The sequence below is a fragment of the Cherax quadricarinatus genome, chromosome 46, assembly GCF_038502225.1.
Source record: "Cherax quadricarinatus isolate ZL_2023a chromosome 46, ASM3850222v1, whole genome shotgun sequence".
NCBI lineage: Eukaryota > Metazoa > Arthropoda > Malacostraca > Decapoda > Parastacidae > Cherax > Cherax quadricarinatus.
Genome location: NC_091337.1, coordinates 29,152,451 through 29,172,759, shown reverse-complemented (window position 1 = coordinate 29,172,759; position 20,309 = coordinate 29,152,451). Strand labels below are relative to the sequence as shown.

The window sequence follows — 20,309 nt, the reverse complement described above, 5'->3', positions numbered from 1 at the left end:
TGTAGAAATTTGGTTAAATAAATAGTATAATGTACACTAATATTTACTGAAAATAATTCTTGTATAAATAAAACTGAACTCCTTAAAGTGTTTCTTCTGTGTCCCTTAAAATGAAACATAAATACACGAAATTTTCAGTAAATTAAATTAAAAATATTTGATAGTATTATGGATCGTTAACGAGAAATGATTTTCAAAATAGATTGTAAGTTGTACTCAGATTTATAAGACGATGACGAGGAAGACGCAGGAGCTCAGGATACCATGGAAGCTATATATGGAGTTTTATACCAGGTTTTCTTTGTCTTGGAAATCGAAAAAAATGCAAGATTGCAACCAACTTAAAATACCCATTTTGCATACCCGGTTTGCAATGCTATGTTTGAAACGGAAACTAATGGAGAATACAGCTCTGAAAATCCACTAACATTCATCGACACCATGCCTAACCCTTCTAGGGTAGGGTAGGTGCCTGAGCCCGAGCCTTTAGCTCATAAGACTGTCATTCCCATTTGCCCCCTTGGGGCGGGGATGGCAGACCAGAGAGGCCTAGCTTGTGGCTAGGCCTGGGGACAGTTGGTCCCAAAGATGAGGAGGTACTTGTGCCTCCTCCCATGGGAGACTTAGGTCTCAGACACTCCCTAAAGAGGGAGCCAAGGCCGGGCCACCACTTGGAAAAGGCCCGGGCCGGGAGAATACCGGCTAATCTTTAACTAACTAACTCCACTAACATTGTCATTCAGTGACATGTGCTCTGTAATTCATTAGTTTGTTGCAATGACAAGTGAATTATTATAGAATCGAACGCTGTATGACCCTTGTGGGTTTGTCGCTTAGTTATGATTACAGTAATAATAAAAATAATTATAGGATCAAGGCTCACTCATTCTCCGAAAAAGTTATCAACGTACATTATGATTTTTCCGATACTTTGGCATAGGTTTTGAAAGGGATCTAAGCATAAACAGACTATTTCCAGAGTGAACACTAATATTTTTATCTTATTGTTGATGGTATTGTTGGTGGGAGTTGTTACAGTTGCTCTTAATTTCTGAAGCAGTTCTCTCGGGAAATTCTTACGAGAAGTTTCCCAGGTTGGTGGAGAAATTTGGGAAGGAATGAAAAAAGAAGAATATTATAAAGGAACACGAAAAGAACAAGGTGATGAAAGACAAAACAAATAAAAAAAAGAGAAGGCAAAACCAGAAAACAGAATTGGAAAAGATTGCATTCCATAAAGTAGCTAGGAATGTGTAGTGGTCAGTGCAACGGGCTAGGGAAATATCTATTTTGGGCTTAAAGTCTCTCCCCAGATAAATAAGGGCACCTACTGTATACTGGGCATTGTCTTCCAGTGCCCTGGATCACCAGGATGAGATAAAATAATACAAGTCTTGTGCTCCAGGATATGTGAAACAATGCCTAATGTATAATGAGTTACCATACACAAATAACCCGTATATAGGAAAAAAGGAGCTTACTGCGACGTTTTGGTCCGAACTGGACCATTTACAAAGTCGGTCCAAGTTGGACGAAACATGAAACATCGTCGTAAACTCATCTTTCCAATGTGCGGGTTATTTGTGTATTGTTCCAGTCACGATATTTGGTCATTTACCGAACTGCGGCAGCCAGGGCTCGACCCCACGACACAATGTCCCATCTCAAGAGGCAACAGACTGTATATTTCACATTACCACTGAGCCAGCGGGTATTCAAACAGGAGGCTGAAATTAATCCTTGAAATACCACAGCCACAAGTGTCTTCAGATCACGAGAAAAACATCTACCTCTGCTGGATGCGTGATCTTTGTAGGATTGCTGACTTAGTGGTAAGGTAACATGTATGTTGTGTTATATCTCTTGAGGCAGGACAACGTGTCGTGGGGTGGAGCCCTGTCCTGCCTCAGTTTGGTAAATGATTCAAAATCACTTGTTTTATCATTCCATTGGTCTCTCTCTCTCTGTATATATATATATATATATATATATATATATATATATATATATATATATATATATATATATATATATATATATATATATATATATATGCAAAACAACCACTCTGAAAGAATAGAGAAATTCCAAGCGGTTTCGTGAGTAGTCACGAAAGCGCTTGGAATTTCTCTATTCTTTCAGAGTGGTTGTTTTGCATATTCTGAAATCACCTGTTTACTGTGATCTTATATATATATATATATATATATATATATATATATATATATATATATATATATATATATATATATATATATATATATATATATATATATATATAAACACTGATCTCTGGCTGAAGGAGACTCGAGCCTACGAATCTTGGAACAAGGTACGCAGTGCTATACCATTCTCACCACAATGGACCAATACCTTGGCGTCCAGCTTGCGCTAGACGTTTGATCCAAGGCTGCCAGCTTTCAGGGAGAAGGCTTACTGCTTTTCATCTCATCCCCTGCATGCATCAGCCTTACTAGAGATTTTAACAAAGCAAGGAATTCGCAAGAGCAGGCGAAATATACACAAACACTGATCTCTGGCTGAAGGAGACTCGAACCTACAAACCTTGGAACAAGGTACTCAGTGCTATACCATTCTCACAACACTGAACTATATCTGAACCATTTAGCTCTATTAGGGAGGATTGCATTAAGCAGCTTTGTTTCAAAAAAATCCATGTATAGGTTACTAAGAACAGGTGAAAGAGGATTTCCCATTGCCATACCAAACTTCTGAGTGTAAAACTTATCATAAAATACAAATTTTGCATCAACAATGGAAAGTTTAATAAGCTTAATGATAGTAGGAACTGGCAATGGTAAATCATAATTAACGAGTTTTTCAGATAAGAAACTTAATAAATCATCAACAGGAACTTGCGTAAACAAGGAAGTAACATCAAAACTAACCATGTTAAAATCATTTAAGTCAGTCAAGGAGCTTAATTTATCAACTAAATCTATGTTGTTTTTAACATTAAAGTTAAAAGGACACAAATGCAACTAATGTGACATTTTATTGTGGCAACGTTTCGCTCTCCAGGAGCTTTATCAAGCCATTACAAACAATACATGGACACAGAGGGTATATAAAGGCTCAGAGTGAGGTGCAATACTAGTGAGGTACCATTTCGATGTTCACTAGTGGTAGTAGTAGTAGTAGTAGTAGTAGTGACAAAAGTAATACAATATGGTAGAGCAATTAATTCGTACATGAGTAAAAGGATATAAAAGCTATTACTTGGGTAACATAAAAATAGGTTGGACAAATATAGACTGGAAAGAGGCAGCTTGTTTCAGTGTTCACACTCTCGGTAATTCTACCAACTTTATTACAACATTAAAGTTAGAAATTTTACCAACAATAGGGCTCAAAATATCAACAAGCCATTTGGATAATTTATATGAAACTGACCCTATGGAGCTAATAATTGGTCTGACTGGATTCCCTGGTTTGTGTGTTTTTATTAGTCCATACATGTTAGGTAAAGATGGATTAGTGGAAGTAAATTGTTTGACTAATTCATCTTTGCCTTTCAGTAGAAGTTTTATTGTTTTATTGAAATTGCTGTTAACTGTTTCTAGGGGATTTTTTCTAAGTTTAGAATAGGTTTCAGTATCATCTAAGAGATTATTAATTTTTTCTTGGTAATCATTTTCTTTCAAAATTACTACTGCATTTATTTTGTTGTCTTGTGTAAGGATCAAATTTTTATTGTTATTAAGTATATCATAGGACTTAAAGAATCTTTGAGGGCAATTGGGAATGTTTGGTTTTAACATAGAGTTATATACCATTCCCTTACTAATGTTAATTTCATCAGTGGATAAATCAGAAATTTTTCAAAGTTACAAAAGGCTTTTGCAATTTCAATATTATTAATTTTTTTTTAAGTTGCAAAACTTAGGCCAAAACCTAGAGCAGCAGTTGTATTTTTATCTAAAATTTCATCTGATAAGTTAATTACAAAATTGTTATTAGCATGCTTTGTCCAATCACTATTTTCACTTAAAATGTCTAATTTTCTTTGTAGTTTGTTTTTGAGTTCATTCTAAATTCTTCTGAGTTTATTATAGCAATGATCCAACATACTGTGTTTCCATTCTGATGGAATGGCCTGATTAAAAGAGCATTTTTTGTTTCTCAATATTTTGAATGCTTCCTTCTCCTGTATTTTAGTTATTTCAATATGTTTCTGAAGAATAATTCTCAAAAAATCATCAAGAGGACGATCTCTCATGTCAAGGATGATATTGGCTAAAACAGATTTGGGCACAACTTGTTCATTTAAACAATTTTTTTTTATTTTTTTCAAAAATTAAATCGAATTTATAACTTGTGAGACTTGATCAGTGCAGAAGAAAACTGGGAAACAAAAGAAATGTGATTAGGAAAGCTTATTGAGAACATTGTGAAGAGTCGTGTGGTATCCATTAATGCAATAAGATCACAGTAAACAGGTGATTTCAGAATATACAAAACAACCACTGTGAAAGAATACAGAAATTCCAAGCGCTTTCGTGACTACTCACATTATCAAGGAACAATAAAAGTAATGCATCAAAGGAAGGCATATAAAGGGTCTAGCCCACACCTCACTATCACATTCCACAACAAAGTAACACCTGATACGCAACACATAAGAAAGGAAACACTACAGCAGGCCCGCTGGCCCAACTAAACAGGTCCTTCACACAACCCACCAACAAACTATTCTACCCAAGAATTAAAAATTTTGTCCAATGTATTATTAACTCTTCCCAAATTCTATTAATTATGAATGGATCTAATTTATATAAACCAAAGGAAATATATTATTGTCAAAACTACTTGGTTCTCCCATACTCTATTTATTCATGTGAGAGATTTTAACCATCCAATTGCAAAGACAGTGGTTATGTGTAAGTGACACAGAAACATTGGGTCACAATTGGAGGCTGAAGACTCAGATGAGTTAAAGGGATGTTAGGAAGTATTTCTTTAGCCATAGAGTAGTCAGGAAAGGGAATAGTCTACCAAGTGACGTAGTGTTGGCAGGAACCATACATAGATTTAAGACGAGGTTTGATAAAGCCCATTGAGCAGAGAGAGAGGACCTAGTGGCGATCAGCATAGAGGCGGAGCCAGGAGCTATGAATCGACCCCTGCAATCACAAATAGGCGAGTACATATAGGTGAGTACACACACACACACACACACACACACACACACACACACACACACACCAGTAGCGTCCAGTGAAGAGGCGGGGCCAAGAGCTAGGACTCGATCCCTGCAACTTCAACTAGGTGAGTACACACGCAATTTTACCTAAGTAATAAATATTTTTTCTTAGATCACCAGAGGATTTGAACCCATCCTCTTGGCTCTCCCATTTCTCTTTCCTATGTTAATCTTGCCATATTGTCTCAATTACTAATTTTCTTATTTATTACGACCTCTGTTAATCATTTTATGTAATTGTTTCACTTTTCATTGACAGTCTCGTCACCGGTTTGTGTTGCCAGTGCGTGTTATCGCCAGGAACGACGCTCCAACACTGCAGCTACCACCTGGTAAGGTGTTGAGGTTGGCTGCTGGCACTACCAAAACTCTGACGCCAGAGATCATCACAGTCGTTGACAGCGACAGCTCTCCTAGTAAACTCAGGTGAGATGAATTACTCAATGTAGTTGACACAAACTATATTCTTTACCAAATTAATGTAAATGAATGGAATGTGGAACGATATACGTTAAAATATTGCAGAAGCATAACCAATTTGCTAATGGTGGAGAAGGCTGTGAGTGTCCATCACACCAGGAAGAGTTGTGACTGTAAGCTTATAATAATCATAGCTAATGAATGAAAGAAAATAGTGTAATCATAATTAGGAAAGAATATGCATGCCAACACAGCTGATTGAGACATACAAACATGCCAACACAACTTGATAAAACATACATAAGGTAACAGAAGTAAGACAGGAGAGAGAAGTTTGGCTCTCAAAACAATAGCACACAAGAGACTGGTTGAACAGCTAAAGGAACAGGAAGGAATAGCAGAGAAAGTACTGACAGGAAGGAAACAACGTGTTCGGGTACACGACGAGGTGTGAGTGCTTGTGTCGAGTGGGGCCCCCCAAGGGTCAGTCCTGGGTCCAGTGCTGTGACTGACATGACAGAACGGATAGATTCAGATGTGTCCATGTTTGCAGACGATGTAAAACTAATGAGAAGAATCCAGTGAACAAGGATTAGGTAAGCCTGCAAGGTGATCTGATCTGGAAAGGCTACAAGCTTGGTCTGACAAATGGTTCCTGGAATTTAACCCCAGCAAATGCAAAATCCTGAAGTTTGGGGAAGGACAAAGAAGACTGCAGACGGAGTGTAGCCTAGTGCTGCAAAACCTCACTCAAGGAGAAGGATCTTGGGGTAAGCATAATATCGAGCACATCTCCTGAGGCACACATCAACCAAGCATCTCCTGCAGCATAGGGGAGCCTGACAGCCTAAGAATAGTGTATTGATATCTAAATAAGGAGCCATTCAAGATACTGTACAGTGTACATTGTGTATGTCAGGCTCATATTGGAGTATGCAGCATCATTTTGGAACCCACACCTGATCAAACAAGTCAACAAATCAGAGAAAGTGCAAAGGTTTGCAACAAGACTAGTCCCAGAGCTAAGTAAGGGGTATGACCAACGAGGAAAGGTTAAGGGAAATTAAAATGACGAGAATGGAGGACAATAAGGATAAAGGGGACATGATAACGACATGTAAAATACCGAGAAGAATTGAGAAGGTGGACAGGGACAGAATATTTCAGAAATGGGACACAGCAACAAGGGGTCACAATTGAAAGTTGAAAACTCAGATGAATCACCGAGATGTTAGAAAGTATTTCTTCTGTCAGAGAGTTCCATTAAGTGGAACAATCTGGAGAGTGATGTAGTGGAGGGTGAATCCATACATATCTTTAAGAAGAGATACGATGAAGCTTATGGGAAAGGGAGAGAGAGTAGACCTAGTAGTGACCAAGGAAGAGGCGGGGCCGTAGGTGTGACTCGACCTCTGCAACTACATATAGGTGAGTATATACAGATTAGTATGCACACTCACAGAGGGGCAGAAAAAAAAAACAGAAAACTTTTTGGGGTTGATCAAGAGTGGAGAAGGAGTGCAAGAAATACACTCAACACTCCAAAGTGGCTCCTTGTTCAGTATACTCAGAAACGAAGTAAGAAAACAGTATGATCAAAGAGCAGTAACAGACAGAAGAATCAGATTATGGTACTCAAATTCAGTCGGGGTCATCACAAAACATGAAATCAAGAAAAAATAGAGATGCTTAATTAGTATCTGATGCAATAGCTACTAATGTGGTGAACCTCTTATGTATAATAATAAGGACGATATTCCCAGAGCACCATCAAACTGTAAGGAGAGAAAAGGAAAATGATTACGGTACGGATGGGGCTTGAATTCGAGGCAAGATTCATCCAGCTAGGTATATTTATATACCTAGAATTACATGGTGATGACTCACATATTGGTAACAATGGTAGAATGAGAGAGGAAGAATAAATATAGCTAAACACTTCAAGGCTAAGTAGATCGAATGGGAAAACAAGGACTCCCATAGAGGACCAGAACAAAACATGAAGCTAAACATAAGAAAGCAGTAACGAGGAATTTTCTGAGCCATCACGTAACTGAAGCAGCAAGAGTGAGCGGCTGGGGTTATACAGAACCAATACATAATCAAGTTTTCACTGAAAAAGAACATGACAGCTGAAACAAAAAATGACGAACAAATAGGAGCCAGGACTTATGCAGGACTAAATTTTGAGTACCACGTGGAAAGAGAATTAGAGAAAAAATTAAATAAGAAACAAAACATAAAAAAAAATTAAAAAAGAACTACAAAGGCATAATAAATTTTCTGAGAAATGAAATTGGAAAGGGTAGAAGGAAAAAAGATTGAGCACCGGGTAATAGAGGTAACAGTCAAAAAACCAATATACAAAGGGAAGAGTCATATCAGATATAAAGACAAGGAATGTAACAGATCCTACAGTTTAATCAGAAATTTAGAGAGGCTCAGGGAATCTGTTCAAGGGATATAAGAAATATGTAGCAAATCATACCGCAAAAACTGAGTCAGGAGCAGGACAGCAAGGACAAGAAGTGAACCTAAATGACTGTTTGAAAATTAAGAGTTGAAACTGAATCTAAATTACTCGAAGAAAATCAAGAAATTTAAAAGACCTTATGAAACTGTAGGAGGACTGAACCAGACTGAGAGAAGAATGTGAAACACACACACACACAAGCGCACACACGCGCACACACACACACACACACACACACACACACACACACACACACACACACACACACACACACACACACAAACATGAACACATACACGCACACACATACACACACACGCACACACTTTCTGTGAAATTAGAAAAGAGGTTGGAGGAGAAGAAGAATTGGGAGGCACAAGTAGCCAGGATAAGGGTCCTAGAAGATGAGGTAAACAGGCTGAAGCAAGTTACAAGGACATTGACCAGAGATGACACAGCATATGAAGCTGAGAAGCCGAACAGGAATGAAGGAGATATGAATTATACTAAAGCCATATCAACCTGCCAAGAAGGGCCAAGGAGTGAAAGGGGAGAGCAGCTGGGTGCATGTGGAGAGAGTGATAGGTCAAAAGCAGAGGCACAACCATTCTAACTAGAGCCACTGGAAAAAACAAGGGAGAAAATGACCACGTACAGACAGGAACCAGAGTCACAGAGGGAGAGGCAATAGGAGGAGGAAAGGGCAAAAATCAGTGTTTATCCATGGGCTTCAGGAGATAGAGGAAAGGACGCGCACTGAAAGATGGCAGGCAGAAAGAAAGAAGATTGAGAACATCATCAAGGAAATAGGTGAAGAAGACATGGACGACATTGTAAATTTTCAGAGAATAGGTGGGTACTTGAATGGGAGAAAACGACCAATCAAGCTGATTCTCAGGACAGAAACAGTGTGGAACAGGATCCTCCAAGAGAAACCATGGTTGAACTACTTGGAAGAGTGCAAGAGGGTGCTCCTAGACAAAGACAGAACACAAACAGAATGACATCAGCTGAGGGAGAGGACAAAAAAGAGAAAGGAGCTAGGAAAGGAGACAAGGATGGAACCAGCAGAGGTCAATCAGAGCAGAACAGAGCAGCAAGGCCAAGCACACACAGAACTATCCTCAGAACCCCACAACCTATCACACCATCCCAACACAAACTACAATCCACACTCACAGCTTCCACCCAATACCCAGCTATAGAATCCCACGGTATGTTACCAGGTCTCCCACCCTTACAGGCCCCCCAAACCACAGTGTTGGAAAGGAAACTGAAGGTATGGTACACAAACGCTGATGGAATAAAAAATAAGTGGGAGGAGTGGCACGAAAGAGTCAAAGAGGCATCACCGGACATCATAGCTCTCACAGAAATCAAGCTAACAGGTATGATAACAGATGCCAGCTTTCCAATGGGGTACCAGATCCTGAGGAAAGACAGAGGGAACAGAGGGGGTGGAGGAGTGGCACTGCTGATCAAAAACCGATGGAATTTTGACGAGCTGGAGAGAGGAGACAGCAGAGAAGCAAGCGAATACATAGCGGGAATGCTTCACTCTGGAGGTCCCAAAGCTGTAATTGCAGTGATGTATAACCAATCACAGAACAGCAGGAGGCCAAGGCAAGAGTATGATGAGACCAATAGAGCGATGGTTGACACACTGGCTGCATCGGCAAGAAGAGCTCATGCATGCAGGGCAAAGCTCCTGATCATGGGTGACTTTAACCACAAGGAGATCGATTGGGAGAACTTGGAGCCACATGGGGGCCAAGACACATGGAGGGCTAAGATGATGGAGGTGGTACTGGAAAACTTCATGTACCAACACATAAAGGACACTACAAGAGTGAGAGGAGAGGATGACCCAGCAAGACTAGACCTAGTATTCACCTTGAGTAGTGCAGATATTGAGGACATCACATATGAAAGACCCATAGGGGCTAACGATCATTTGGTTTTAAGCTTCGAATACAGAGTAGAGCCACAAGTGGAGGGGGAAGCAGGAAGGCTATAACGAATGAAGCCAAACTACAAGAAAGGGGACTACACAGGAATGAGGAACTTCCTGAATGGGGCTCAGTGGGACAGAGAACTGGCAGGGAAGCCAGTTAATGAGATGATGGAATATGTAGCAACAATGTGCAAGGAGGCTATGGAGAGGTTTGTACCCAAGGGTAAGAGGATTAATGAAAAAGGCAGGATGAGCTCTTGGTTCACCCAAAGGTGCATGGAGGCAAAAACCAAGTGTGCTAGGGAATGGAAGAAATATAGAAGGCAAAGGACCCAGGAGAATAAGGAGAGCAGTCGTAGAGCCAGAAATGAATATGCACAGATAAGAAGGGAGGCCCAACGACTGTATGAAAATGACATAGCAGCGAAAGCCAAATCTGACCCGAAGCTGTTATACAGCCACATCAGGAAGAAAACAACAGCCAAGGACCAGGTAATCAGGCTAAGGAAGGAAGGAGGAGAGACAGCAAGAAATGACCATGAAGTATGTAAGGAATTCAACAAGAGATTTAAAGAAGTGTTCACAGAGGAGACAGAAGGGGCTCCAGAAAGACGGAGAGGTGGGGCACACCACCAAGTGCTGGACACAGTACACACAACCGAGGAAGAAGCGAAGAGGCTTTTGAGTGAGCTAGATACATCAAAGGCAATGGGGCCGGATAACATCTCTCCATGGGTCCTGAGAGAGGGAGCAGAGGCGCTATGTGTACCCCTAACAACAATATTCAATACATATATCGAAACAGGGAGATTGCCTCAGGCATGGAAGACAGCAAATGTAGTCCGAATCTTTAAAAAAGGAGACAGACATGAAGTACTAAACTACAGACCAGTGTCACTGTCTTGTATAGTATGCAAAGTGATGGAGAAGATTATCAGAAGAGCGGTGGAACACCTAGAAAGGAATGATCTCATCAACAGTAGCCAACATGGTTTCAGGGACGGGAAATCCTGTCACAAACCTGCTGGAGTTCTTTGACATGGTGACAGCAGTAAGACAAGAGAGAGAGAGGTGGGTGGATTCCATTTTCTTGGACTGCAAGAAGGCGTTTGACAGTTCCACACAATAGATTAGTGCAAAAACTGAAGAACCAAGCAGGGATAAGAGGGAAAGAACTACAATGGATCAGGGAATACTTGTCAGAAAGACAGCAGCGAGTCGTGGTATGTGGCGAGGTGTCAGAGTGGGCACCTGTGACCAGCGGGGTCCCACAGGGGTCAGTCCTAGGACCAGTGCTGTTTCTGGTATTTGTGAACGACATGACGGAAGGAATAGACTCCGAAGTGTCCCTGTTTGCAGATGACTTGAAGTTGATGAGAAGAATTCATTCGATCGAAGATCAGGCAGAACTACAAAGGGATCTGGACAGGCTGCAGACCTGGTCCAGCAATTGGCTTCTGGAGTTCAACCCCACTAAGTGCAAAGTCATGAAGATTAAGGAAGGGCAAAGAAGACCACAGACGGAGCACAGTCTAGGGGGCCAGAGACTACAAACCTCACTCAAGGAAAAAGATCTTGGGGTGAGTATAACACCAGGCACATCTCCTGAAGGGCACATCAATCAAATAACTGCTGCAGCATATGGGCGCCTAGCAAACCTCAGAACAGCATTCCGACATCTTAATAAGGAATCGTTCAGGACCCTGTACACCGTGTACGTTAGGCCCATATTGGAATATGCGGCACCAGTCTGGAACCCACACCTAGCCAAGCACGTAAAGAAACTAGAGAAAGTGCAAAGGCTTGCAACAAGACTAGTCCCAGAGCAAAGAGATATGTCCTGCGAGGAGAGGCTAAGAAAAATCGACCTGACTACACTGGAGGACAGGAGAGATAGGGGGGACATGATAACAACATACAAATTCCTGAGAGGAATTGACAAGGTGGACGAAGGATGTTCCAGAGATGGGACACAGCAAGAAGGGGACACAGTTGGAAATTGAAGACAGATGAGTCACAGGGATGTTAGTAAATATTTCTTCAGCCACAGAGTAGTCAGGAAGTGGAATAGTTTGGGAAGCGATGTAGTGGAGGCAGGATCCATACATAGCTTTAAGCAGAGGTATGATAAAGCTCACGGTTCAGGCAGAGTGACCTAGTAGCATACACACACACACACACACACACACACACACACACACACACACACACACACACACACACACACACACACACACACACGCGCGCGCGCGCGCACGACATTTCAATAAGGAATCGATCATGACTCTGTGCACCGTGTATGGCAGATCTATTTTGCAGTATGCAGCAACAGTTTGCAACCCACACCTAGCCAAGCACATAAGGAAATTAGACAAAGTGCAAAGGTTTGCAACAAGACTGGTCCCGGAGCTAAGGGGCATGTCCTACAGGAGAGGGTGAGGGAAATCGACGTGACGACACTGGAGGACAGAAGAGATAGGGGGGATTTGATAATGACATACAAAACACTGAGAGGAATTGATAAGGTGGACGGAGTCTGGATGTTCCAGATATTGAACACGGCAACAAGAGGTCACAATTGGAAGCTGAAGACTCAGATGAATCACAGGGATGTTAGGAAGTATTTCTTCAGTCACAGAGTTGTCAGGAAGCAGAATAGTCTGAAATGTGATGTAATGGAGACAGGATCCATATAAGGCTTTAAGAAGAGGTACGTTAAAGTTCATGGAGCAGAGAGAGAGAGAGAGAGAGAGAGAGAGAGGATCTAGTAGCGATCAGTGAAGAGGTGGGGCAAAGAGCTATGACCCTACCCCAGCAACCACAACTAGGTAAGTGCAACTAGATGAGTAAACAGGTTGAGGAAGGAAGGTGGGGAGCTCAAAGAAATGACCAAGAGGTATGTGAGGAGCTCAAGAGATTTAAAGAAGTATTTACAGTGGCTACAGCAAGGACTCCAGGATGTCAAAATAGGGGAAGAGCACAGGGAATATACCAACAAGAGATGGACGAAATACACACAACTGAGGAGTTGAAGAAGCTGCTAAGTGAACTAGATACCTCAAAGGCAGTGTGATCAGAAATCTCTCCATGGGTTCTTAGAGAGGGAGCAGATATGTTTTGTGTGCCTGAATCTTCAACACATACATTGAAACTGGGTAACTACCTGATGTATGGAGGACGGCAAATGTAGTCCCCATTTTTAAGAAAGGAGACAGATACAAGGTACAATACATCAGACCAGAGTCACTGACGTGTATAGTATACAAAACCATAGAGAAGATTATCATTAGGAGAGTGGTGGAGCCCTTAGAAAGGAATAAGCTTATAAATGACAACCAGTGTGGTTTCAGGGAAAGGAAATCCTGTGTCACAAACATACTGGAGTTTTATGACAAGGTAACGGAAGTAAGACGAGAGAGAGGGATGGGTAGATTACATTTTCTTGGACCGCAGGAAGACCTTCGACATAGTTCCTCACAAGAGATTACTGTAAAAGGTAGAGGATGAGGCATGCATAACAGGAAAGGCACTGAAATGAATCAGAGAATACCTGACAGGAAGGCAAAAATGAGTCATGGTACGTGACGAGGTGTCAGAGTGGGCGCCTATGACGAGCGGGGTTCCACAGGGGTCAGTCCTAGGACCTGTGCTGCTTTTGGTGTATATGAATGACATAATGGAAGGGACAGACTCAGAAGTGTCGCTGCTTGCAGATGATGTGAAGGAAATGAGGAGAATTAAATCGGATTACGATCAGGCAGGACTAGAAGGAGACCTGTACAGGCTACAATCCTGGTCCAGCAAATGCAAAGTTATGAAGATTGGGGAAGGGCAAAGAAGACAGCGGATAGAGTATAGACTAGGTGTGCAAAGACTGCAAACCTCACTCAAAGAAAAAGAGCCTTGGGTGAGTATAATACCGAGCACATCTGAAGCGCACATCAACCAGGTAACTGCTGCGGCATATGGGCGCCTGGCAAATCAAAGAATAGCGTTCTGATACCTCAATAAGGAATCGTTCAAGACTTTGTACAACATGTACGTCAAGCCCATATTGGAGTATGCGGCATCAGTTTGGATTCCATACCTGGTCAAGCACGTCAAGAAATTAGAGAAAGTGCTAAGGTTTGCATGAAGACTAGTCCCAGAGCTAAGGGGATTGTCCTACGAAGGAAGGTTAAAGGAATTCGGGCTGACGACACTGGAGGACAAGAGGGTCAGGGGAGATATGATAACGACCTACAAAATAATGCGAGGAATTGATGAAGTGGACAGAGAGAGTATGTTCCAAAGATGGGACACAGAAACAAGGGGTCACAATTGGAAGCTGAAGTCTCCGTAGAGTCAATGAGATGTTAAGAAGTATTTCTTTAGTCATAGAGTTTTCAGGAAGTGGAATAGCCTAGAAAGTGACGTAGTGAAGGCGGGAACCATACATAGTTTTAAGACGACGTTTGATAAAGCTCATGGAGCAGGGAGAGAGATGACCTAGTAGTGATCAGTGAAGAGGCGAGGCCAGGAGCTATGATTCGATGGCTGCAACCACGAATAGGTGAGTACACACACACACACGCACACACACACACGCACACACACACACACAGGCACAATGTTTTTATATATATATATATATATATATATATATATATATATATATATATATATATATATATATATATATATATATGCAAAACAACAAAACAACCACTATGAAAGAATAGAGAAATTCCAAGCGCATTCGTGACTACTCACATTGATAATATGAGTAGTCACGAATGCGCTTGGAATTTCTCTATTCTTTCATCGTGGTTGTTTTGCATATTCTGAAATCACCTGTTTACTGTGATGTTATTGCATATACATATATATATATATATATATATATATATATATATATATATATATATATATATATATATATATATATATATATATATATATATACATGTGCCGAATATGTAAAACTGGTCAATTAGCAAGAACTCATTTAAAATTATGTCCTTTCCAAAATTTTCTCTTATACGTTTAAAGATATATTTTTTTCATTAATTTTAATGTAAAAAAATTTAATTTTGCTCCAAAAGAATCTTAGAAAACTTTCCTAACCTTATTATAACAAGAACAATTTATTTTAGCCAAACACAACTAAATATAATTTAGATTTGTTTACAATAATTTAATATTAAACAAACACAGTGAAATATATTTTTTTCGTTAGGTTCAGAATGATTTTGGCGAAATTATTGCATACACAAATTTTCACTTGTCTTATATGGCAAGATGAGCGTTGCTATTTAAGCCAAGATCGCAAGTTCTGCCTATTCGGCACGATATTATGTATATATATATATATATATATATATATATATATATATATATATATATATATATATATATATATATATATATATGTTTAGAATTCGCAGAACAGGCGACATATTCACAAACATTAATCTGTGGTTGAAGGAGACCCGAACCTACGAAACTTGGACACCAAGGTATTGGTCCAATGTGGTACGGTGGTAAGAGCACTGCGTACCTTGTCCCAAGGTTAGTAGGTTCGATCCTCCTTCGGCCAGATAGTAGTGTTTGTGAATATTTCGCCTGTTCTGCGAATTCTAAAGATTGTAAACATCTCCCGTCGGTCGTTGCATGCAGGGGATGAGATGAAATAGCTGATGCCACCTGCCTGTATGCTGACTGCCTTGGATCAAAACGTCTAGCTTTGGCCTGACGCCAAGGTATTGGTACGGTGGTTAGAACACTGCGTACCTTGTCCCATGGCTCGTAGGTTCGAGTGTTTCCTTCGACCAGAGATTAGCGTTTATAAATAAATAATATATATATATATATATATATATATATATATATATATATATATATATATATATATATATATATATATATATGTCGTGCCGAATAGGCAGAACTTGACATCTTGGCTTAAATAGCAACGCTCATCTTGCCATATAGGACAAGTGAAAATTTGTGTATGCAATAATTTCGCCAAAATCATTCTTAACCTAACGAAAAAAATGTATTTCACTGTGTTTGTTTAGAATTAAATTATTGTAAACAAATCTAAAATATATTTAGTTGGGTTAGGCTAAAATAAATTGCTCTTGTTATAATAAGGTTAGGTAAGTTTTCTAAGTTCCTTTTGGTGCAAAATTAAAAATTTTTGCAATAACATTAATGACAAAAATATATCTTTAAACGTATAAGAGAAAATTTCAGAAAGGACTTAATTTTAAATGAGTTCTTGCTAATTGACCAGTTTTACGTATTCGGCACGACATATATATATATATATATATATATATATATATATATATATATATATATATATATATATATATATATATATATATATATATATATATATATATATATATATATATATATATATATATATATATATATATATATATATATATATATATATATATATATATATATTTATATATATATATATATATATATTTATATATATATAAATATATATATATATATATATATATATATATATATATATATATATACATATATATATAGATAATGTATATATATATATATATATATATATAATGTATATATATATATATGTATATATATATATATATATATATATATATATATATATGTATGTGTATATATATATATATATATATATATATATATATATATATATATATATATATATATATATATATATCATTTTCCAAACTGTGGTAGGCTAGGGTTCGACCCTACGACATATTTTCCTTTCTCAAGAGACAACACAATGTACATATCACCTTATCCACTCAGCCATCGATCCTACAAAGATCATGCACCCAGAAGAGCAAGGCATTGTTCGTGATCCGAGGACACTCGCGTCAGTGGTATGCTCTAGGATTAATTTCATCTTCCTCCTGCTAGAATACCCGCTTCCACAAGCAGTCTATATAGCAATGTAACCACGAGACAAGTATTCAAACAGGATGAGGCTGAAATTAATCCTAGAGCATACCACTGCCACCAGTGTCCTCGGAACACGAACAACACCTAGCTTATTCAGCTGAAAATATGTACATAATGGCAGTGGAAGTGTATAAAGAGTGGCAGTGAAGGTGTGTGATGAAGAGTAGCAGTGAAGATGTATGAAGAGTGACAGTGAAGTGTTGTATGAAAAATGGAAGTGAAATGTTTCATGAAGAGGGGTAATGAAGTGTTGTATGAAGAGTGGAAGTGAAGTGGTGTATGAAGAGTGGCAGTGAAGTGTTGTATGAAGAGTGGCAGTGAAGTGTTGTATGAACAGTGGTAACGAAGTGTTATATGAAGAGTGGCAGTGAAGTGTTATCTTAAAGGGTTCTTAATGGAGATATCGTAGGTTGAAGATAGACACACTTGTAGGATGGTAACTATATTGTCAGACTGAGATGAGGGATGGAGCCCAGCTGCCTTGCCTGTCCGCTGAATGGTCTGCCGCCGAGTGAGGCCGGGGCAGGGGCATGAGCCCACACATCTGTATCCCGTGACGTCACACAAAGCCACAGGCCTACAAGGGATCTCGTATCTAAAGCACATGGATGATACTAATATGCTGTGCTATATAATACTGGGAATACAGGGATCAGCAACTATGCTGACAGCTCGGTCATGTTACGTATGTCGTCCCGACATACACTACTATACTATAGGCTGAACAGGCAGGCGGATCTGGGCTGATTCTATGCAATAACAAATTCATATATAACTTAGAACTAATGGATGGTATCATAATGGATTTTACGTAATGGGTGTTAACGTATTCATTACAAACTATAAGAACAAATCATTGTACAATATGGATGGAATTGATCGATCGATCTGTATTCATGCACTCTACGGATTCTGAGGCAGAATAAATATATACAAAGAAGTGTTTAACAGAAAGGCAGATTCGGTGCACTCAAATCTAGACTGTTAATTCTCAGAATACGGAGGGAACGTGAACACGAAAATTTCTGACAAACTGATCAGCTAATAACAAAACACACAGTTGACAATTTCATTCATCTCGGACATCTAATTATGCAGGCTGTGTACATTTAAACCCAATTCTGCGAGGGTAAGGTTTACATATGCAGAATGGTTATCATCTCTGGGAGGATCGAATTCCTCTGCAATGGCTAACACATGCCTTGACTGAGAGAGATCTGAAGGAGTATCTACAAAAGATACAACTACAATCACTAGTGACTGTGGAATTACTAACTGGTAAACTCTTCTGCTTGGAGTACCCAACTCGGCTGTTCGATACAGTAATTCTTGGCTCATTACAAAGTCACTAATGGGTGCTGGTGGCTTCACAGTAAGAATGAGATCTTCCTGGAGCAGGAATCGAATCACACCAGAACACATGGGATCGGTTCTTTCTTACTGGAGGAATAAACAAACTCGGTGGAGTGGATGACTCCCCCCGGTTGAAAAAAAATTAACGCTTTAACATGCAATATGAGCAAGGGAGAACGAATCTACTATCTCAAACTGCAAGCACAGGAGAAAAGAAATGAACACGGTGAACAATGCTGATATTCAATCTGAGTCGCACACAGTGACACGAGGTATCAGCTATAAAGAAACTACACTTACAAACGTTAACATATGAAAGTTACTCGAGAAATAACTTCTTACAATGCACTGATTACTGTCAACTTGGATGGGATCACCATCTGGAACATTAGGAACAACAACAGACACTCTAGTGAGAACACTAGCTGTAACAGAGACGTCTTTCTGCAGACAGCATGTCACATCAACAAGAGATGGCATTACTAGTTACAAGTAATCGTTTTCTGACAAGGCATCCCCTGTGGAGAAACTACTACTCGAACTAGCAGTCATTGCAGGGATAGGCTGTGCACTCAAGGCAGTCTGAGTGTCCCTGGACACTTGAGGCAACGGAACACTATCCTGCAAGTCTGAAGGTATAGGTGGAACACAGATGGGAGTGACAGAATTACTAGTGCCTGACCGCTCGGCTACGTTAATAAGTAATTCATGGATCTATAGGAACTTAATCTGAACTTCACATTTCGCAGCACTTTAACAAATCTCAGATACAAGCTGTGAGAACAAACACATTGCTCAAGGGCTAGCTATTGTCTTTCAGTCAGTAAGGGAATGTTGGTACTGTGGACTGATTCATATTGACTTTGACTGGAATGATACACTAAGTGAACGTTCAAAAGTGACTGGGACATCTCAGTGAACTTACTGAAGGACATAAAGACAAGAAAAATGGAGAGAATGACACAATAAGCTTAAATGGAAGAAAATGCTTAACTATTCTGCATAAGTAATTAAAAATTGACAAGTTACACAGTAAGCAAAGAACTCACAAGAGAAGAATATGCAACTTAACAAACACTGAAAATCAAGAGAACTTGTACTTTGCTCAAATCTAATATGCTCAACTTTTACTTTAAATTGAATAAATGGCACAGTGAGTTGTCTTTACTTTCAATGCAACAAGGAAATACACAATAAAATGATAAAATGGACTCAATAAACTTGTGCAAAAATTAAAACAGACACAGAATAAAATACTATGCACAGAACAGAGCATAAGAAACTGCACTGTAATAAACTGTAGCAATATATCAAATAATTGCAAATCAAAAAGTATTGCACAACACTGCATAAAATTTTCTGGAAGAAAAAACTTTAATAGCAACACAATATTTGTATAAGAATTATTGCAAAATGAGTCAATGTGCAATAATAAAAATTATAACACACAAGAAAATAAATATATCAAGGAATGAACACTTTAACTCTTAACTGCACTTAAATAACACTTAACAAGCAAAAGAACAATTTACTTTAAAAGGAGAACTTAAAAATTGCACTAAGAGTGAATTTGTTCAATAAAACATGAAAAATAATAGGTGCAAAAACACATAACAAAACAAGTTTTAAGACTTACAGTGATGCAGAACACAACACATCAACATAAACACAGTACTAGAATTTTCTTGCAAGAAACTTGATGTTTGAAAAAATTTTGTAAAAAATTATTTCTTGCTTGGACTTTAAAAATGGCACTATTGTCTGTGGAAATAAGACAAATTAGACACTGGCTAAATGGAAAGAATATGAACACAAGAATGTTCAACACACAGGGAACAAAATAAAAATACACAAATGCTGGGAAGAAAAAAAAAATAACAGACAACACTGAGTTGTGATGCAGAATATGAGGTGAAAAATTA

The 20,309-nt window shown here is 39.0% G+C and overlaps 1 protein-coding gene across 1 annotated transcript in view; it reads left to right on the top strand.

The window, feature by feature from the left end:
* LOC128696630 (chondroitin sulfate proteoglycan 4) overlaps positions 1 to 20,309 on the top strand; it is an 873,169-nt gene that overhangs the window by 755,817 nt on the left and 97,043 nt on the right. The window contains exon 11 of the mRNA XM_053787941.2: positions 5,484 to 5,650. Within this exon, the coding sequence (XP_053643916.2) occupies positions 5,484 to 5,650 (167 nt within the window). The remainder of the gene's footprint in view (positions 1 to 5,483; positions 5,651 to 20,309) is intronic.